The sequence below is a fragment of the Rhincodon typus genome, chromosome 33, assembly GCF_021869965.1.
Source record: "Rhincodon typus isolate 14 chromosome 33, sRhiTyp1.1, whole genome shotgun sequence".
Lineage (NCBI taxonomy): Eukaryota > Metazoa > Chordata > Chondrichthyes > Orectolobiformes > Rhincodontidae > Rhincodon > Rhincodon typus.
The window spans coordinates 19,186,462-19,207,849 of record NC_063364.1 but is presented as its reverse complement, the minus strand read 5'-3'; the positions used below and the strand labels follow the sequence as shown (position 1 = coordinate 19,207,849).

General features: G+C 41.9%; 1 protein-coding gene across 1 annotated transcript in view; it reads right to left on the bottom strand.

Moving 5' to 3' along the window:
- The window catches only part of myo5aa (myosin VAa), a 184,796-nt gene that overhangs the window by 81,516 nt on the left and 81,892 nt on the right, over positions 1-21,388 (bottom strand). The window contains exons 5-10 of the mRNA XM_048615733.1: positions 21,129-21,181; positions 17,174-17,330; positions 14,467-14,610; positions 10,052-10,133; positions 8,888-8,995; positions 7,378-7,490 (exon numbers count right to left, since the gene is read on the bottom strand). Of these exons, the coding sequence (XP_048471690.1) occupies positions 7,378-7,490; positions 8,888-8,995; positions 10,052-10,133; positions 14,467-14,610; positions 17,174-17,330; positions 21,129-21,181 (657 nt within the window). The remainder of the gene's footprint in view (positions 1-7,377; positions 7,491-8,887; positions 8,996-10,051; positions 10,134-14,466; positions 14,611-17,173; positions 17,331-21,128; positions 21,182-21,388) is intronic.

The window sequence follows — 21,388 nt, the reverse complement described above, 5'->3', positions numbered from 1 at the left end:
TGTGCATAAATGATCTGCAATTGACAAAACCTTCAGAGATATTGATGGTAAAACAGGATGTGACACACAATATCTTTAGGGAATACAGCCTGTCATTGCTTAAACTCCCACTTTAAAACACCCCAGGACGTTAGGTAAAGGGAATGAATGTTAACAGGTTATAGTGTGTTAACAGTGTGTTATTTGGGTGAAGGAATGTTAATTAATGTTGCGTTTGATTACAGTAGTAATGCAAGCCATGCCCAGCTTTTCTTCATAAAGGCGCATGTAAACGACATGCTGACATACACAGTCTCAATCTTTAAAAAGCATCAGAGTTTTTACAGTGTGGAAAAGGGTCCTGTGCCTATCACCTGTTTTCAAGCTTCTATCTCATATCCATCATTTAACCTGTAGCCCCATATAGTCTGCTTGAAACTTACAGAAGACTGAGGGCCTGGATAAAGTGGACATAGAAATGATGTTTCCAATAGTAGGAGAGACTAGGACCCAGTGACACAGCCTCAAAGCTGTGGCCCTTCATGATTGACTTTCTAAGGGGCAAGATTTATCCCTATCTACCCTATCTATGCACAGCCATCACTGGTTTCAAGCACTGTAATGTGCACTACAAATAGTAATACAAAGGAACTAGTTCCAAAGGCGCGAAAACAGAAGTTGCTGGAAAAGCTCAGCAGGTCTGGCAGCATCTGTGAAGGAACAAAATCAGAGTTAACGTTTCGGGTCCCAGTGACCCTTCTTCTGAGTCCTGAGGAAAAGTCACCGGACCTGAAACGTTAACTCTGACTTTTTTTTTCTTCACAGATGCTGCCAGACCTGCTGAGCTTTTCCAGCAACTTCTGTTTTTGTTCCTGACTTACAGCATCCTCAGTTCTTTTGATTTTTAGTTCCAAAGGCAGATCTTGTAACTGAAGAACAGAAACAGCCCTTCAGCTGTCACTAGACTGACCCTATTGTGATAAAACTAAGAACTGCGGATGCTGAAGGTCTGAAACAGACACAGACATTGCTGGAGAAGCTCAACAGGTCTGGTGGTTCTGAACAAGCATCACTGGACTCGAAACATTAACTCGGTTTCTCTTTCCACAGGTGCTGCCAGGCCTACTGAGTTTCTCCAGCAATTTTTGTTTTTTATGGATGAGTCAGAATATTTTTTTACTATAAAAGTAAATATAATTCCACTGAATGTCTTCTAAGAGTCTTTAAATATGTGGAGAATATAAAAGGTTGCGTTGTACGATATTAGCAACAAATTTTTAATTATGATTAGTGTCAGTATAACAAATTAAAATAAACACCCTTGATTAAGTTAGAAACTTCACTAGAAAAGCAGATATACAAGTTTCCAAGGAATAAGCTGATCTATTCAGCACTAATGTTTCACAATGTGATTTCAATGCAATCCAATCTTTCAAACCAACGCAAACGTTTATAGAAGTTACACACCTCATAACAAAAGACTGCTTGAAGTGGGGAACCATATTGCTGCACATACAGATCAATGTACAAGTCAGAGGCTAAGCTTGAAATTTCTCCAGTAAAACTTTGATTTTCATATAATGCATTAGTCCAAACCCAGATCCCTTCATTTAAAAAAATAGTTGCGGGCTATAAATAAATAAAATGCAGAAAGCATTTCTAGAAATCAACAGCATATCTAACATCTTCCAGGTTAGTTGCCATTGATCCCAGGCTGGTGCTTTTCTTTTACAATTTACTTGAAAATTAAACAGAAACAGCACCAACATTGCACAGTGCAATGTAAATGATATAGGCCCAGGCTGAAAGAAGCAATGTTACAAGATATGTTACAAGACAACAATGTTCCTTTTATGGAATGCAGCAGTCACATGAGGGTGTAGTAATACAAAGCCTATTAAACACAATCACATATAGGAATGTAGGAAAGGTTGTGGCAAAAGCAACTTTCATCATAGTCTGAAGACTAGGTAGGACTGAGCCAAAGCAGGGAAATGCCTGATGTGAACATACAGAAAAGTGTCTTCTTGACATTTGGAAGCTCGGGTGACACTTAGTTGGCCATACATCAATTCTATTAGGTATGTCTATAATAACATTAGAAATAAATAAGATGTTCTTTTCTTTCTAAATGCTGTATTATGTAATATTCTTCCTGGGTATAATTTGGAATCCACTTATTTAATTTGCATAATTAAACTCTGGGCAGGCAATGTTTACTGAACACGGTTGCATATTTGAACCAGGAATATTTGTACATTATTTTCTATGTGCACATGTCAGCGGCAGACACAGTACAAAGATTGCCACATAAAGGACTCTCACTCACTCTCTCTCTCTCTCTCTCTCTCTCTCTCTCACACACACACACAAATATAAGGGACAACACATCCTTGAACCAAATAATATGAATTACATCTGAGCACGTAAAGGTGATGCAACATCTGTTTAAACCATTCTCAATGTTTTAGAGCAGTTTCAGAAAATATGCACATTATTAAAGAAGAAAATAAGCAGCAAAAACCTTAATGTTATTCTAAAGGGAGTAACATTGTGCAAAATGTCTATCGCTTAACTTCAATGCAACATTTTAATAAAGAGGCAAGGTGTTATGCAGATGAATATTCCCTTTCTCATCAATAAACTGCCACTCAGAAAATCATAGGCAAATGAAAATGTTGCTGCAATCTCATGGACTGTGGCAGATGCAAAATGCTGAGGGTCTTCGCCGAGAACTATTCCAGACTATGCACAATATTCAAATAATTCTCCAGCAGGACCAAGTTTCTGAAAGGGTGCTTTTATCTGATTTTAAATGATCTAATTATGAATGGAATCACAGCTGCAACAGAGGTCAAACACATTCTTTAATTGTGGATATTAGTTCAGACTTCACCATTTTGGAGTCTCTAGATTATCAAACTCAGACTGACACCATAAACTCTCATGTCTAAGAGGAAACCAAGAATGAGCCAATACTACTGATCCAAAATATCTTAAGAGAAGTCCCTGATCCATGCAGAAAAATATTCAGTCAACCATTGTGTCTTAACAAACAGGAAGCTGCTTGATTTTCATGCATGTTGATTTGTCGACACTCCGGCACTACTGCATGTGGACAGAGACTGGGACCTGGAGATGGGAGTAGGAGAGAGGTACCAGGCAGAAACAGGTCAATCTGTGACTCAGTGATCATAGAGACAGTATCAGCAGCGCAAAGATCGGTTCTTGGCCTCCTCCACTTTCTCAACCCTTGGCTATTCCTTAGCCAACATCATTCCCCAACATGGGCCGTGCTCAAACATGCTATAACGTACCTCTGGGACAGATGGGATTTGAACGCAGATCTTTTGGATCAGAGGTAGAGCCACTACCATGGTGCCACAAGATCCTTATGCTCCTAACATTCTGCTGAAGATAATCAGTTTCACCTCTCCATAACCTCTCCTGATCTCTCCCCTATTTCCATACTCTCACACCGGTTGTTTGGATGATTCACTATCTCCTCCAATGGAACTGGAGACTGAAGCCTCGTCTTTTGGTCCCAAGCACAAGCACATTTCCAAATTGCCCTCCTCTTAGCTCACTTTCTCCAGCTAAGTGGGGCAGCTCAAAACTTGGCGTTTAATTACACCCAGCTTGAGCCTCCGACACAAGCCTGCGTCACACAACCAGTCAATTCCATCCTCCCATCCTAAAACCACCTGCCTCTGCCCCTACCAATGGCCATTGATTGCCAAAACCATCATCCATGTAAACTTCAGAGGAGATCAATCATTTGGCTGATCACCCATCATCCACCCTTCCCAACCTTCTGGCAACCCAAAGCTCTGCTGGTCCTATCCTGATCCAGATCATCCATCATTTCCACAGGTGGCACCAGGGATTGAGTGCCAATTTTTAAAATTCTCATTTTTCTTTGGGTACAGGCTCTAGCCCTACATCTCCCTAATCCCTCCCTACACCAAAACTCTGATGCCTGTGCTTTAAGATGTGTATTTCGTACATCCCTGATGTTTTCTCAATCCCAAACTTAAACTCCTTCACCTATCCTCTTCCTGATCTTTCTTTAAGACCACTCTTTGGCCAGGCTTTTGGTCAGGTCTTTCAATATGTTGTTAATTAACTTGATGCCAATTATTTTGATTGCACTGCTGAAGTGCTCTGGTACATTTTATTATTCTACAACAACTTGTATTGTACAGCACCTTTCACAATGTAAAATGCCTCAAGGTACTTCTCAGGAGTATTTACCAAATAAAATTTCGATATTGAGTTGATAAGGGAATACAACGGCAAGATGGACAAAACTTTAACAAGGAGGCAGGTGGTTAATGTGTTCCTTAAAAGAGGAAAGCTAGGAAGAGAGCTGAACCTTTTTTTTGGAGGGGGGCGTTTCCAGAGTTTAGAACCCAGGCAACTGATGGCCACCAATAGTGGAGCATTGAGACTAAGGTTGTACAAGAGGCCAAAATTGAAGGACCTCAGAAATCTCAGGGCTGTAGAACTGGACAAGGTTATAAAAGATATAGCATACACACAAATAAGCACAAGTTGTAGTTATAACTACTAAATAATTGAGCATTGTTCAGCTACCTGCCACAGGCAGTGATAAATCAACTGCCAATACTTTACAGTAGATAGCCAAGCTACCAAGATTCTCTCAGCTTGGCTTTGTCCTGTGAATTGACAAAATGACTCCAAACACACTGAGGACAATGAATTCTAGTATGTTTTGATGTCCATCTTGCTAGCCCAAGTTACTATTTGAATGCTAATCATGAATCCTTCCTTAGTACTTGTCAGCACAGTGAGCCAGAGGTTGGAAATGCTGTAGGGGGAGACCATCTTTGTACATCAATTAAACTTCAAATCATAAGAAGGACCAGAAACAGTACGTTTAAGTTGCAATTGGCTTGTAGGAAATGACAGCTGATAAGAGTGGACTTCAATATCAAACACAAGATGAATGATCAACAAAGACAACTTCTAACCTCGATGGTTAACATTTTCTTTTATATTCTGCCTCTATTTTAATGTATAAATATCCAGAGAAGGAAAAGAATGACTTTATGGTATTTTACCCAACATCAGCACACTTTATTAAGTCAGAAAGAAATAAACTGCATGATGTTTGCATTTAAATTTGTGGTACTGATAGCTGATAGCTATCAGGAAAGGTTGAAAAGGTTAGGAATGCTTTCCCTCAGAAACAGAGGACAGAAGGATGACCTAATAATATTATGAAACAGCGCTGAACCAAAGATCCATGGGCCCTATGGGCTGTTCCCAGGGAAGATACATGGAGACAGGCATCATCTGCTGCTGGAGGAACATCAATTTGGGCTGAAAATTCCCAGTCATCCAATGCAAAGAGGTATCGATGACTGAGTGTTGAAGACTGGCACATGCCAAGGTTCAGGACAATGGATTGGAGGGGCACTAAGGCTCAATGAGGAAATGTACCAAGGCCTCATCAATATCCTATGGCACCATCCCACACAACTGCAAGAGGGTGTGACACTTGCTTTTTCAGCACCTCCTTCCTTGACTGAACAAGGACCAAACCACTCCTCTCCAGCTGAAGCAACGATTCATTTGTAATTAGTTTAGTCCCGTCTACTGCGTTCGTCGCTCACATGTAGCCGCCTCTACAGTAGGGTCAACGAATGCAGTCTAGATGACTGCATTGTGCAAGTCATCTGCTTAGTCTGCAAGCATGACCCACGCAAGCTTCCAGTCACTTGGCATTTCAATACATCATCTTGCTCCCACGCTCACTATTGGGCCCTGGGCCTGCCACAGTGTTCCATTGGAACCCAGCACCAGTTGGTGGACACAGCACCTCAGTCTCCACTTAAAGTAGGCAAGTTGCAACTTCAGAACTCACCACCTTCACTCTGTGCTTCATTTTGTTAGATTATCCTCACACACACACCCCAATTCCCCAGGTCTGTACCTTGCTTCTCATATTTTTGCTTTCAGCTCAACTCACCTCCATTGTGCAATTAACACCGACTCTCTATATCCTTACCTCAGCTTCTCCACAATCATTACCACTCCATTTATCTTTTGTACTTTGACATTTGTGATCTTTAATCTCCTACATCCTCTGCTTCACTGGCCTTCCCACCTTATGTATTTGCTCCCTTGCATCTCTTTTATTACACCTCTTCCATTCGAGAAGAATCATCTTTCACTCTCCACAGATGCTGCTGGGCCTACTGAGTTTCTCCAGCATCTTCTTTATTCAGGAGACGACCACATTGTTGTTGGTCTGCAATCACATTTCAGCCGAATTGGGGGAAAAAAAATAGCAGATTACCTTCCCAAAAGGGCATTAGTTGTCATCATTACTGACACTAGCTTTTAACTATGGATTTATTAATTGAACTTAAACTTCCCCCAGCTGCTATGGGATTTGAGTCCTTGTTCCCAGTGCACTAGTCTGGGCCTCTGGATAACAGACTCAGTAACATTACTCCACTGCCTACATTAGAGAGTGCAGCATGCTCCTGCAAAGAGTAGTTGAGGCAATTAGCAGTGATACATTTAAGGGGAAGCCAAATAATCACGATGAAGGGTCCATAAGATGCAGCAGCAGAAGTAGACCATTCAAACCCATCGAATCTGCTCCATCATTCATTAAGCTAAGGCTGACTTGACAATTTTCTCCACTTTCTTGCCTTCTCCCCTTAACCCTCGATTCCCTTACTGATTAAAAATCAACCTTGAACATACTTTACAACCTAGTTTCAAGAGCCCTCTGCAGGAAAGAATTCCATAGATTCATTACCCTCAGAGAAGAAATTCTTCCTCATCCGTTTTAAACGTGCAACCCATTATTGGGAGATGATGGCCTCTGGGCAGATGGAGAGGGCTAGAAAGAGCTTGTGTGCAGCATAAAGACCAGCAGGCTGAATGGCCTGTATTTTTGCACCCTAATTCCTGCACTAGGCAAGTGTGAATTGCTGATAGTTCCTCATCCAGATTCCTGTTTGAATGAATAATTCTTGTGGACATTGGGTGAAAACGGAATTGAGCTCATCTGAGACATTCCCTCTTTCATTCTATGGCCAAATTGCATACAAACACACTTCCATCTCGAATGAAGAATTTTGATCACACATAAACCAGGAAGAGCCTTCAGAAAATCCCTCAAGCAGCCCATGAACACAAAAGCTGAATCTCTGAAGGAAGATGACAGTAGCTGTTTTCAATTTCTCTCCACAAATACTGCTAGGCACTTCAAGTTTCTCCAGCAATTTCTGTTTTTTTATATTTCAGATTTCCACATCCTCTGTATTTTGCTTCTATCATTCTTGCAGCCTTTACTGTGGCCACATCCCAACAAATTGAACAAACTCCAGAGATTATCCAATATTGGGGAATACTCACAGGGATAAAGCAGTTGTCAGCATCACGCTCGTTCGACTTAATTGCCACGTTTCCCAAGTGAAGAATTGCTGCAAGAATGTGGAAGATACCCATTTGGTAGGAATCACTTATACCTGCAAAACATTTAAAGGGACTTTGTCAGACAGGTTACTTTGAAAATAAGCATCATGTCCAAAGTGAAATCCTGTACCATGAAATAAGCTGACAAATTAATCTTATTTTACAGTTTAAAATGAATTGGTTAATGGTCCCATTAAATAGCAGACAAAGAAACTAGGCACAAACCAACATCACAAACATGATTTCACCTTTCAAGCTGCAAACTTTCATTTGGGAACATTTTGAAATAATATTGTATCAGGTATTCTGGCACTTTGGCTGATCTCAAAATTCTGAGAATAATGAAAGACTACTTTCAGAGGGAAGAAAGCACATTTTTTCTTTCTCATAGTCATCGTCCTTTCCAATAGGATATTTCAAAATTGAGCGAGTATTTCTAACTATAATGTACCAGCATAGTTTTAAGTAACAATTTAAAATAATTTGGATAATGTGACATTCTGGATAGCTGCGAAGGTTGGCAATCTCTTCAAGGAAGTGTACACAATTTTCAAAAGCAAGCTAAATTGACATTGGCTCACACCTACCTGAAAAAAAAAGCAGCCTGACTTATTTCAATAGCACTGTCTGCCTGACTGACTGACTAAACAAGCAGTAAGTGTGGTGTGAGAAGCCCAGAGCACGACTTGTATGAATGAAGTATTTGAACAAGTATTAAAAACAGCTGTCACTGCAAGATGCTGACTGCTATTTAGTTTGCTCAATGTGGATCACTGACTGGACCAGCTACATAAATACTGCAGCTACAAGAGTAGATCAGAGGCTGGGAATTCTGCAGGGATTAACTCTCCTCCTGTCTCCCTAAAACTATCCACTGTCGTCTGAAGTGATGCCAGGATGAGTGCAGCTCCAACAACATTCAAGAAGCTTGAACATCCAGGACTTCGCAGCCACCCTCTTCAGTTCACACTCCTGCCATTAGGGGGCACCGTGGCTGTAAGTGTGCACCTTCTACATGAGACACAACAGCAACTTGCCAAGGCTTCTTCAATAGCACTTCCCAAACAAACCATCAACTATGACTGCCTAGAACAAGACATGGAAAAACCATCATCTACAAGTTCCCCTCACGCCACCCTGACTTGGAAAAATGTCGCTGTCCCTTCCTCATTAGTGAGTCAAAACTCTGGCACTCCCTTCCTAGCAGCTTTGTGGGTGTGCATACAACCAAACTGTTAGCAGTTCAAGGTGGTGACTCACCACCAGGGATCCACATTGAACACTGGCCTCACACCAATGACACACACATCACAAACAAACACAGCAAGAATTCCATTCGAATAATGTTCGAGAGGAAGAGGTTCAAAAGGCACTAATAGCCAAATCTGACTCTCTAGAATCAAAAGTTGAAATGTGAGATTAAAATCAATGAAACATATTGTATATTTACCTAGTAAAGAGCAAGCCTGTCTGGTATTCATCATTTCTTTGGCATCATCTATTCCCTCAATCACAGGACTGCCTCCCAAATTTGTGTAGTGGAAGTTTTGAGCACTGCCTGGAAGCAAATAGATATTAGCAGTACAGTTAATTAGCATGATATTTTTCTCCTGGGAAAAATGTTTTCAAAAAATGTATTCGGAAGATAACGTGCACCAGAGCCACAAACTGAAATTGATGTACAATAATAATTCAGATAGTTCTCTCCAGCTCATTCCAATGGGTGGGATGAGCCACCTGGGTTTTATAATCAAGGTCATTGGGGCAGCTTCCAAACCCAAACTGAAATGACAATGATTATTGCCTTGGTTGAAGAAACAGTTTTTTCTCTATCAACTGTGGTGTGGATGCAAATCCTCAACATCGGTAATGGGAGGCAAACAGCTTTTGATTGTGATACACTGTACTCAAGAAAAGTAAACATTTTGATAAGCTGTTCCAAACAGGCTAATACAATAAGCGAGTCTCTTTAAAAAGCAATTCAGAAAGGAGCACGTAGCAATGGCAATAAATTTGTTTGCAGCAAGTCGTATTATTCCTTTCAGAAACAGAGGTCTGCACTGCTTCGGGACTGTCTGGGCTAACGGGGCAGCAAGCGACTGGAAGCTGCAGAGTTTGTTACAGAATGTCAGGCTCAATCAAATCTCTTGCCCTAGTTTTGATGTGGTAGAGGGTTCTAATGTGGTTTCTCAGATAATGAAGGAACCTAAATCGTACAAGTCACGCTACATGACTCATATGAAAAACACCTTACTTGGGCCCATTACATTGGACCATGACATTCAACAGTGAAAAAACAAACTTGAAATAAGAGTCAAATGATAACCATTGTCAATTGTCAGGAATAACCATCTAATTCTCTAATGTCCTTTAGAGACAGAAAATGCCATCCTTAACCAGTCTGGCCTATGTATGACTCCAGACCCACAGCAATGTCGTTGACTCTTAACTGCCCTCTGGACAATTAGGAATCGATAATAAATGCTGGTCTAGATAGTGACGCCCTCATCCCATTAACAAATAAAAAAAACTTGCTGTTAAGTTTTAAGAATGAGCCAGAGTTTCTCTGCTCATGATTTCAAAGTTTAAGGTGAGAAAATAATGGTAAACATACTCAGCCTGAGAGTTTTGAATTCTGGTAAATGTTTAGAGGCACACAGCTGGTACAGAATATGATAATTTCTTTCATCCTCAGCCTGGAAGAGAAGGCAGATGTCAGATTCAAATCTCAAGTGTATAGCTTTAAAGTAGAACCGTAAGGATATCACTAACACCCAAGATGCGTATGCAGATACAGTTAGTAATAGTCATTGAGATCGACAGCACAAAAAATAGACCCTTCAGCTCATTCGCATCCATGCTGGTCAAAAACAACCACCTCACTTTTGTCATCCCATTTTCCAGCACTTTGTCCATTGTCTTGTATGCATTGGCATCACAAGTGCACACATCTAAATCCTTAAGTGTTATGAGGGTTTCTGCCCCTACCACTTCTAAAAGCAGTCAGTTCCAGATTCGCACCACTCTCTGGGGGAAATGGTTTTCTATACATTCCATGTAAACCTCTGCCTGTGCTGACTGGTCACTGATCCCTCCATCATGGGGAAAAGTTTCTTTTTGTCCACCCATGACTGTGCCCCTCATAGCTCTATATTTCTCAGTCATTGTGGGGAGGATGGGAAGGCAATGGTCTAGTGGAATTATCACTGGAATGTTAATCCAGAGAACTAAGTAATGGTCTGGGGACCCAATTCAAATCCCATAAGGGCATATGGTGGAATTTGAATTCAGTAAAAATCTGGAATTAACACTCTGATGATGACCACAAATCCAATGTTGATTGTTGGGGGAGAAAAAAAACATCTGGTTCACTAAAATATCCTTTAGGGAAGGAACTGCCATCCCTACCTGGTCTGGCCTACATGTGACTCCAGACACACAGCAATGTGGCTGACTCTTAACTGCCCTCTGGGCAATTAGGGATGGGCAATAAATGCTGGCCTAGCCAAAGCCGCCCACATCCCATCAATGAATTAAATTAAAATGTTTAAATTAATAATGTCCCTCTCCATCTCTCTGCTCTAAGGAAAACAATCACAGTACGTCTAATCTCTCCTCATAAATGAAACTCTCCAGCCCAGGCAACATCCTGGTAAATCTTCTCCCCAGTGTAGTTACGTCCATCTTATAAGTGAATTTCAGAACTGCACACAATATTCCAGCTGTGGCCTAACCACAGTTGAATCTAGTTGCAGTATAACCTCCCTGCTCTTAAATGCTGTGCAGTAATATGTAATCATGAGGCACCTCCCAGCCCCATTAACACTTCCTGTTCTAGCCATCCACAATCACATGGCTGGGAGTATACAGCAGTCTGTCTGTTACTGCCACTCAGAGCCATGGAGTTATAACGTACAGAAACAGAGCCTTCAGTCCAACCCATCCATGCCAACCAGACATCCTAAACTGATCTAGTCCCATTTGCCAGCATTTATTTGCCGCACAGCCCTCTAAACCTTTCCTATTCATGTACCCATCCAGATGCCTTTTAAATGTTGTAATTGTACCACAGCCTCCACCACTTCCTCTGGCAGCTCATTCCACCCTCTGCATGAAAAAGTTGCCCCTCAGGTCCCTTTCAAATCTTTTTCTTCTCACCTTAAACCTATGCCCTCTAGTTTTGGACTGTCCTACCCCGGGAAGAAGACCTTGTCTATTTACCCTATCCATGCCCCTCATGATTTTATAAACCTCCATAAGGTCACCCCTCAGCCTCTGACGCTCCAGGGAAAAATAGCCCCAGCCCATTCAGCCTCTCTCAATAGCTCAAACCTTCCAATCCTGGCAACATCCTTGTAAATCTTTTCTGAACCCTTTTAAGTTTCACAAGATTTCTCCTATAGAGGGAGACCAGAATTGAACACAGTATTCTAATCATGTCCTAACTAATGTCCAGTACAGCCACAACATGACATCCCAACTCCTACCCCCAATGCACTGACCAATAAAGGCAAGTGTGCCGAACACCTTCTTTACCACCCTGTCTACCTGCGACTCCACTTTTAAGGAACTGTGTACCTGCATCACAAAGTCTCTTTGTTCAGCAACACACCTCAGGGCCCTACCACTAACTATATGAGTCCTGCCTTGATTTGCCTTAACAAAATGCAGCACCTCACATTTATCTAGATTAAACACCACCTGCCACTCCTTGGCCCATTGGCCCATCTGATCAAGGTCCCATTGCACTGTAAGATAACCTTCTTCACCGTCCACTACATCTCCAATTTTGGAGTCATCTGCAAATTTATTAACCATTCCTCCGAAACTCACATCCAAATCATTCATATAAATGATGAAAAGCAGTGGACCCAGCACCGATGCTGTGGTACACCGCTTGTCACAGGCCTCCAGTCCAAAAAACAACCCTCCTCCACCACCCTCTGTCTCCTATCTTCAAGCCAATTTTGTATCCAATTGGCTAGCTATTCCTGGATTCCATGTAATCTAACCTTACTAACAAGTCTACCAAGTGGAACCTTGTCAAATGCCTTTCTGACATCCATACAGACAACGTCCACCACTCTGCCTTCATCAATCTTCTTTGTCACTTCTTCAAGTTAGTGAGACACCATTTCCCACACACAAAGCCATGTTGACTATCCCTAATCAGTCCTTGTGTTTCCAAATACATGTAAATTCTGTCCCTCAGGATCCCCTCTAACAACCTACCCACCACTGATGCCAGGCTCGCCAGTCTATAGTTTCCTGACTTTTCCTTACCCTCTTTCTTAAATAAAAGGCACCTCGTTAGCCAGCCTCCAGTCGTCCAGCACCTCACCTGTGGCTTTCGATGCTACAAATATCTCAGCAAGGGGCCCAGCATTCTCTTTACTCGCTTCCCACAAATTTCTGGGATACGTCTGATCTGGTACTGGGGATTTATCCACCTTTATGCATTTTAGGACATCCAGCATCTCTTCCTCTGTAATATGGACACTTTTCAATATGTCACTATTTATTTCCCAAGTTCTCTAGCGTCCATGTCCTTCTCCACAGTAAATACTGACGCAAAATACTCGTTTAGTATCTCTCTCATTTCCTCTGGTTCCACACATTCACAGCCTTGCTGTTCTTTGATAGGCCCTATTCACTCCCTAGTTACTCCTTTTCCATTAATGTATTTGTACAATCCCTTTGGATTCGCTTTAATTCTATTTGCCAAAGCTATCTCATGACCCCCTTTTGCCCCCCTGATGTCCTTCTTAAGTATATTCTTGCTGCCCGTGTGCCCCTCTAGGGATTCATATGGTCCCAACTGTCTATACCTGACATAATCCTCCTCCTCTTTCTTGACCAGGACCTCAGTTTCTCTAGTCATTCAGTATTCCCTACACCTACCTGCCTCTCCACACTAACAGAAACATACTGTCTCTAAACTCTTGCCTCCCACTTTCTAACTGTCCCTTTACCTGCGAATAGCCGCTCCCAGTTAACTTTTGAAACCTCCTGCCTAATACAGTCAAAATTGGCTTTACTCCAATTTAGAACTTTGACTTTTGACTTATGATCACCGGCCCCAAAGTACTCTCCCACTGCTAATTCAGTCACTTGTCGTGCCTAATTTCCCAAGAGACGCAAAGTGAACAAGGAGGAAAGCCACCTTTATAGATCAGTACCAGCCTGGAAAGTCTGTCACCCACCACTCCCCCTTTCCCCTTAACAGAGGATTCAACTCCTTAAGGCACTACACTCAACAACTCAGATATGAGATAAGACATCTTAGGGAGTAGGCAATGGCCTAACGGTATATTGCTAGACTATTAATCCAGAGAACCAGGTAATGTTCGAGGGACCTGGGTTCAAATCCCACCACAACAGGTGGTGGAATTTGAATTCCATAATAATCTGGAATTAAGAATTTAATGATGACTAGGAATCCATTGCCGATTGTCAGGAAAATCCCATCAGGTTCACTAATGTCCTTTACGGCCGGAAATCTGTCATCCTTACCTGGTTTTGCCCAGATGTGATTCTAGACACACAGCAATGTGGTTGACTCTTGACTGCCTTCTGGGCAATTAGGGATGGCCAATAAATGCTGGCTGAGCTAGTGATTCCCACATCACATGAATGAATTTTTAAAAATGGTAAATGCTGAGAGGTGAACTCAAGTAGTGGCAGTAGGATAACACAGGCTCTCTCAGCTTTTAATAGACCAGAAGCTGTGGTTTCCACCTTCATCAATATTATAGTCCAAATCATCCTGTGTAGTGGCTCAAAAATCCCAACACTTTCCATTAAAGTGCTAGTAAACTACTTTCAACAATTACTGGAAGCTGTCAACATGCACAATACATGCAGTCCCTATCTACATACTTTCAAAAGATCTTTTAGGCATATGACTGTATAAAGATACAATAATCCCAGAGGACCAAAGAGTTGAAGACACCAGAGAATCTGGTCCCAGAAGATCAGAGAGTTGCTCTCTCTCATTAGACAGTTGCACGATTAGTGGGTAGCACATACCTGAAATACAACTCTCGACTTTTCCAACAGGTAGGTTCTCATGTTAGCTCCAACGATGCGATACCTTTTGTCAAACCCAATTTCAATGTACTTCCCAAATCGACTACTGTTATCATTCCTGGTCGTCTTTGCGTTTCCAATTGACTGCCAAGCAAAAAGAGACATGCACCTTAAAATGATTGGTTAACCAATGCTGATAAGGACAAACTTTATCATGCCACCATTAGAGGATTGGGCAGACCTGTATGTTAATGCCAAACTGGATGAAAACGCTGGCAGAATTATACACAGAGTCAATCAGAACAGAACTGATTAGTTCTTCAAAGAGTTTGGACATTTGCAGAAATTTCAGGTCCATTAGTTTAGTCATTATACTGAGACACAATAAATTGCAAAGAATAATATAATTTTGAAAATCAGTCTCTCAAAAACAGACAGTAGTATGTGCAAAATATTATTGTCCAATTTTGTCTTGGCACAACCTAATCCAAAACAGCTGGAGTAATTTATCTTACTGTAAGTTTCCTAAATGATTTGGGCTCTTGCAGCACAGTGCTAGTGTCCCTATCTCTGAGCCAGGAGGCCTGGGTTCAAGTCCCTCCTGTTCCAGAGGTGTATAACAACATCTCGGAGCAAGGTTGCTTAGAAAACATCTTTCCCTAGTGATCTGAAGTTGCACCGCTCTGCACTCAATTCCAGTGGAATTTCTGCACCAGGTTAAGAGGGGCAGCTGAGAACTGTTTGATAATTCAGCACAACTGGAGGACATCAAGAGTCTCAGTCAGTCCATACTGAAAGCGGCTGCAAGTTCTTGAAAAACATATGGTCTTTCACTGGGGTACAGGTTGCAGCTTGATGAATGACGATTTCTTTCATGCAATTAAATTGTGCACATCTATTGCAAATTACTCAGTAACCAGATCAATCTTAAAACAAACTTAATGGATTCAGGAGAGAAAAGCATGCGTGATGCCAGAAAAATGCTTACATGTTTTAAAATCATTAGTCTGCCTCCATTTTACAACATATTGCTCCAAAACAAAAATGCAATTCTTTGTCCCTCCCTCTTTCAGCAGATTTCCTAAACCAGGCACCATCCGTTCAAACGGATGTTAAAAAAAAAGCAGCACTCTAATTCTGCTTCCTCTCCTTGAGAGGCACTGCCCACTTGGCCTGTAACCCTGGTAATATAGGGAAATAGCCACATGATACCAATCAGAATCCTGGCACAATGTTGTATGGTGCATCATTCCTTGCCTGAAAGCTGGTACAGCCTTGATAAGCCATCACATGCAAATCAAGTTCTGTCCTTACACACACTTTTCAGTTGGGAGAGTAATCTGCTTGGTTAGCCGCTCCCTTGCCCAAAGGCACAGGGTAGAACCGTAACATTCTGAATGCTGCAGCAACCGAGCCCAGCAATCTTAAACACGGGCCAGAGGCTAAACTTGAAGCCTTGTGGGTCCATGCAGTTCAATCTAACACAGCGAGCTGTTTGGGAGGCTGAGTACATAACTTTCTTCTTCAAACGTGTATTTCCGAAAGGTGGGATTTTTCTCCCCTAAAGCAAATGCTCCAGGTCAATAAAACAATCTCTGTCTCAGTTTCAATAAATTAACTTGCAAATACAAGAATACAAGAAATAGATGTAGACAAATGGCCAGTTAAGAGAGTTCTTGATTTAATACAATCACCATAGAATCATAGAAGCCCTAGTGTGGAAACAGGCCATTCGGCCCATAGAGTCCACACCTACCCTCCGAAAAGCATCCCACCCGGACCCATCCCCCTACCCTATCCCTGTAACCCTGCATTTCCTTCTATACATATTCAACACATCCCTGTGGATAATTTAGCTGGTGGAAACAACCTCCCTGCTCCTATCCTCTCTATTCCCTTCATCATTTTATATGTTTCTATATGATTCCACCCCGCCGACCCAATTCTTCTAAATTCCAATCAGTACAGTCCCAGTCCACTCAATGTCTCCTCATTAGGCAACTTACTCATATTCCGGAATCAACCTGATAAACCTCCTCTGCATCCCCTCCAGTACCATTACATCCTCTCTCAAGAAAGAAGACCAAAGTTGTACACCTCCTGGCAGGCCTTAGCTTCAACTCTACCTTTCTACTTTTTCCCCATACCCCTCAATTTCCCGACAGACCAAAAACCTGTCTGTCTTAGCCTTAAATGTATTCAAGGGTGAAGCATCCACAACCCTCCAAAGTTCACAACGCTCTGAGTGAAGTACAACCGTGGTCCAGTAGTTAATCTGGGTGTGTTAGTCTTCAGAGGATCAGTGTGGACTCAATGGGCCAAATGGCCTGTTTTCACACTGTAGGGATCCTATGATTCTGTGAAATAATTTCTTCTCATCTCAGTCCTAAAATGATCAGTCCCTCTTATCCTGAATCTATGCCTCCACATTTAGGCCCTTTGATTATCAGAAACAATCTCTCAGGATCTACCCTGTCCGGCCCCTTCAGAATCTTTTAAAGCAGGGACAACTCAGTTTAGAGTAGGAACTGCAGATGCTGGAGAATCTGAGATAACAAGGTGTAGAGCAGGCCAAGCAGCATCATAGGAGCAGGAAGGCTTACGTTTCGGGCCTAGAACCTTCATCAGAACCATCACAGCATATTTCAGATTTAGCCATTAGGAAAGCAGCTAGTTAGTTAAATTGCCTCTTTATCATCAATCTCACCTCCATGATGGGGTTCGAAGCCAGGACCTTCTCTTCCACATTAGCCTCACTCGCAGAGCCACTGACTGTCGCAAAGTATCGCATCGCATACTTAGCCGAGACGGTCTTCCCTGCTCCAGACTCTCCGCTAACAATGATCGATTGATTCCGTTCATCTCTGAAATACAGATTGCAAATTGTTGCGTAGTGATTAGTTAACAAAACATAAAGAAAGAGAAGTGTGCCTTCTCAAAAGTACAGATAAAAACAAAATCAGGCACGTACAAGTTATAAACTTCATTTACTACAGAGCCATTTGCAACATTTCTGAGAAAGCAGCAAATGAGGGTAGCCAACACCAGACAAGACACTGCTGGGACATAACCACTTGGCCAGAGGAGGACAACATCAATCCCACAATAGTGGAAAACATGAATCTTGTCAAAAAGAGAAACCCGTTTCCAAAGTTTTTCCAACCTGCACTCATCAGGACAAATGCAAAAATTCCAAATTTCAAATGGTCACATTAACGTACACTATAGGACAAAGAAGTGACGATTGAAAACAATATCCATAACAGTGAGGGGTGCGTTATTAAAATGGTACAGTGCATTAAAAGAAGGTTAAAGATTTTTGGTGTGAAGAGGAAAAAATTGTGCGTTTTATTCCAAGAACCATTATGTATGACATGGGGATGGTCAGTGTGCCTTTGGCTCACTTTTTCTGTGTGGGTACATCTTTTCTCATATACCACGGAAATTCAGAACCAGTTTCAACTGCTTATGTTCATACTGCATTTCTATGTTGGAAAAATGAAATGAAGGTGAATGGATTGACTGAAAAGTGCAACAGGAAAACATCCAATGCCTTATAGCACAGGCATCATGCCCCATTCCCCTACTCCGTACTCCTACACACTACTCCTACAATCAACTTACGTTGATATAATACTTTTAATCTAGTAAATGCTTTAATCAAATGCACTAATCAAAGTAAGAGAGATGACAGAAAGAGCAGTAAAATACGCAGAGAGTTTTGAAGATAAAAATTCAGCTTTCAAGTTAGGGGATTGGGAACAGACTTTCAGAGATTTGCCTGAAGATGGTGGAAGTCTCCATCATGCAAAGGTGCAGTGAAAATAGATGGTGTATGACAGAATAGAAGGGCTCTTCTGGTGCAGTAGTAATGCTCCTACCTCTGAGCCAGGAGGCCTAGGTTCCAGAGGTGTGTTATAACATCCCTGAACAAGAGAACACAACAAGGAGCACAACTCAAAGTCATGCAGAGAATCAATGGTGAGGAGGTCTATTAGATTCAGCCTGACGTGGGAGCTATGGGGGAGATGAAGTCAGGGGCAGAGGTATAGACCATTTGGCGCATAGTATTGCTGACATACACCAAACATACAACATTCACCCAACAACAACAAAAACCGAAAGAACTGCGGATGCAGTAAATCAGGAACAAAAACAAAGTTGCTGGAAAAGGTCAGCAGGTCTGGCAGCATCTGGGAAGGAAAGAACAGAATTAATGTTTTGGGTCCAGTGACCCTTCCTCAGAACTGATGGTGGCTGGGAAAACGTCAACTTGTATGCAGAAAATAGGGAGGTGGGTGGGGTAGGGAGTAAACGATAGGATAGAGCCCAAAGAGAGAGAAAGACAGTTGGACAGACAAAGGAGTTGCTAACGATCAGGCTGGGAGGGTGAGTAGTTGTTAATGGGGACTGTTAGTGACTAACAACAGGGGGTGTGTAATTGGTTTAAACTCAATTCTAAGATTTGTTAGATTGAATATAGCCGGTGAGATTCTAGCAACAAAACAATGCAAACATAAGATTACAAGTACTCAGCATCCAAGAAGGGAGCTTAACCAGCTTTTACACTTGATATGATGATCATGAAACTGCTACAGCTCATTTTGAATGAAATGCACATTGCTGCCAGGCATTAAACAACGAATGCCATCAGAAACATTCCACTAACAAAGACTGCACTCCTGAAGTGTACAGTCAGCCAGGCTGCTACCTCTCAAAACACATGGGAGGATAGTAAAATGTAGGGTATGCAGGGTAGTTTGATCTTAGTAGGATAATAGGTTGGCATAACATCGTGGGCCGAAGGGCCTGTACTGTGCTGTACTGTTCTATGTTCTATCCAATTCACACGTTAAAGTGAAGAAATAAACAGCAATGGTTAATACTAATGGCTATGTTTCCATTTGCAAATCTCTGCAACTGTTTCCTGCTGTTCTTTTATCTGTAACGAACAGTTGTTTGGAACATCCAGCTCCTGATAACTTGTTATAATCAGTATGATTTTGAAGCAAGCAGAGTTGGTAGAGATGCAGTGCACATGCTCATCGCTTTGCCAACAGTCCAGCTTCTTCCCAAAATGCAAGACTGAAATTCCAGAATTAACAGCGGAAGAAACCTTTTCACGAAAAGATCGCCTAGAATCTCCAATGTTTTGCCACAAGAGGAGGTGAGGCAATAGCCGAGTGGTATTATCACGAGACTATTAATCCAAAAACTCAGCCAATGTTCAAGGGATCCAGGTTCAAATTCCACCCATGGCATTTGGTGGAATTTGAATTCAATAAAGAATCTGGAAATAAGAGTCAGTAATGACTATGAAGCCATTGTTAATTGTCAGAAAAGCCCATCTAGTTCACTAATGTCCTTACCTGGTCTGGTCTACAAGTAACTTCAGACCCACAACAATGTGGTTGACTCTTAACTGCGTTCTGGACAATTAGGGGATGGGCAATAAATGCTGGCCTAGCCAGAGACACTCAGACCCCATGAGTTAATAAAAAAAAGCAATACAAGAAATTAGGTTGACTAGAAGGAGCCATGAAATGACCCTGGCAATTAGAATTAAGGAGAATCCCAAGGCACGCAAAGGGTTGATATACTCAAGGACAAAGAAGGGAATTTGCGTGAGGAACCAGATGAAATGGGTGAGGTCCTTAATGGGTAATTTGCATTGGAATTCAGTGAGAAAAGATATCAAAGGATGCAGCAAAATATAGATAGCTGGAAAGCTGGGAGGCAAATTGGCAGATGGTGTTTAATCTGAACAAGTGTGAGGTGCTGTATTTTGGGAGGTCAAATGCAGGAGGAAATTATACTGTAAACGGCTGGATATACAGAGGGATCTTGGAGTCCAAGTCCATAGCTCCCTGAATATGGCAACACAAGTGGATAAGGTGGCAAAGAAGGCAAAACGGCATGCTTGTCTTCATTGGTTGGGGCACTGAATATAAAAGTTCACAAGTCATATTGCAGCTGTACAAGTCTTCGGTTTGGCCACATTTGGAGTATTGTGTACAGTTCTGGTCACCACACTTTAGCAAGGATGTGAAGCCTTTGGAGAGGTTGCAGGATATAGCCTGGATTGGAATTTATTAGTTTTAAGTAGAGATTAGACAAACTTTGTTTGTTTTCACTAGAGTGGTGGTGGCTGAGGTGGGGGTGGATCCTGAAAGAAGTATTTAAAATTATGAGGGGTATGGATAGGGTGGATAGTTGGTGACTCTTTCCCAGGCTGGAAATTTCAGCTACTAGGGGGCATAGATTTAAGGTGAGGGGGGTACAGTTTAAAGGAGATGTGCAAGGAAAGTCTTTTTTTACAGCAGGTAGTACGTGCCTGGAACATACTGCCAATGGAGGTGGCAGAAGCAGGTACGATAGCAAAGCTTAATAGGCATTTAGATTGACACATGAACAGGCAGGGAATAGGGGTACACGGACTACGTGCTGGCAGATGGGATTAGTTTAAAATGGCACCATGGTCAGCACAGACATGGTGGGCCGAAGGGCGTGTTCCTGTGTTGTACTGCTCTGTGTTCTAAGTGGTAAGTAACATCCCTGCACAATTCAAAGTGGTGCTATATCTAAACACGGCACGTGTATGCGTGAGAGTGAGTAGGTCTGGTCTCAGAGTGTGTGTCTGTCAGTGTATACAACCAGCTTACAAGAGCAGTTTAAAGTCAGTGCAGACAGGAAGGCTGAATGGTTTCCTCCTGTTCTAAGAACATACACATCTACTTAAACATTAGCAAACCGTCCAGGACAGGAACCAATTTGCATTCAGTTTTTCAGCACTCTCTTATCAGAGGCCAGGCCCACTCCATCCAATTAGCTTTCAAACCAAGACCAAAGCACCCATCACTGCAGAGATTGTAGGAACTGCAGATGCTGGAGAATCTGAGATAACAAGGTGTAGAGCTGGATG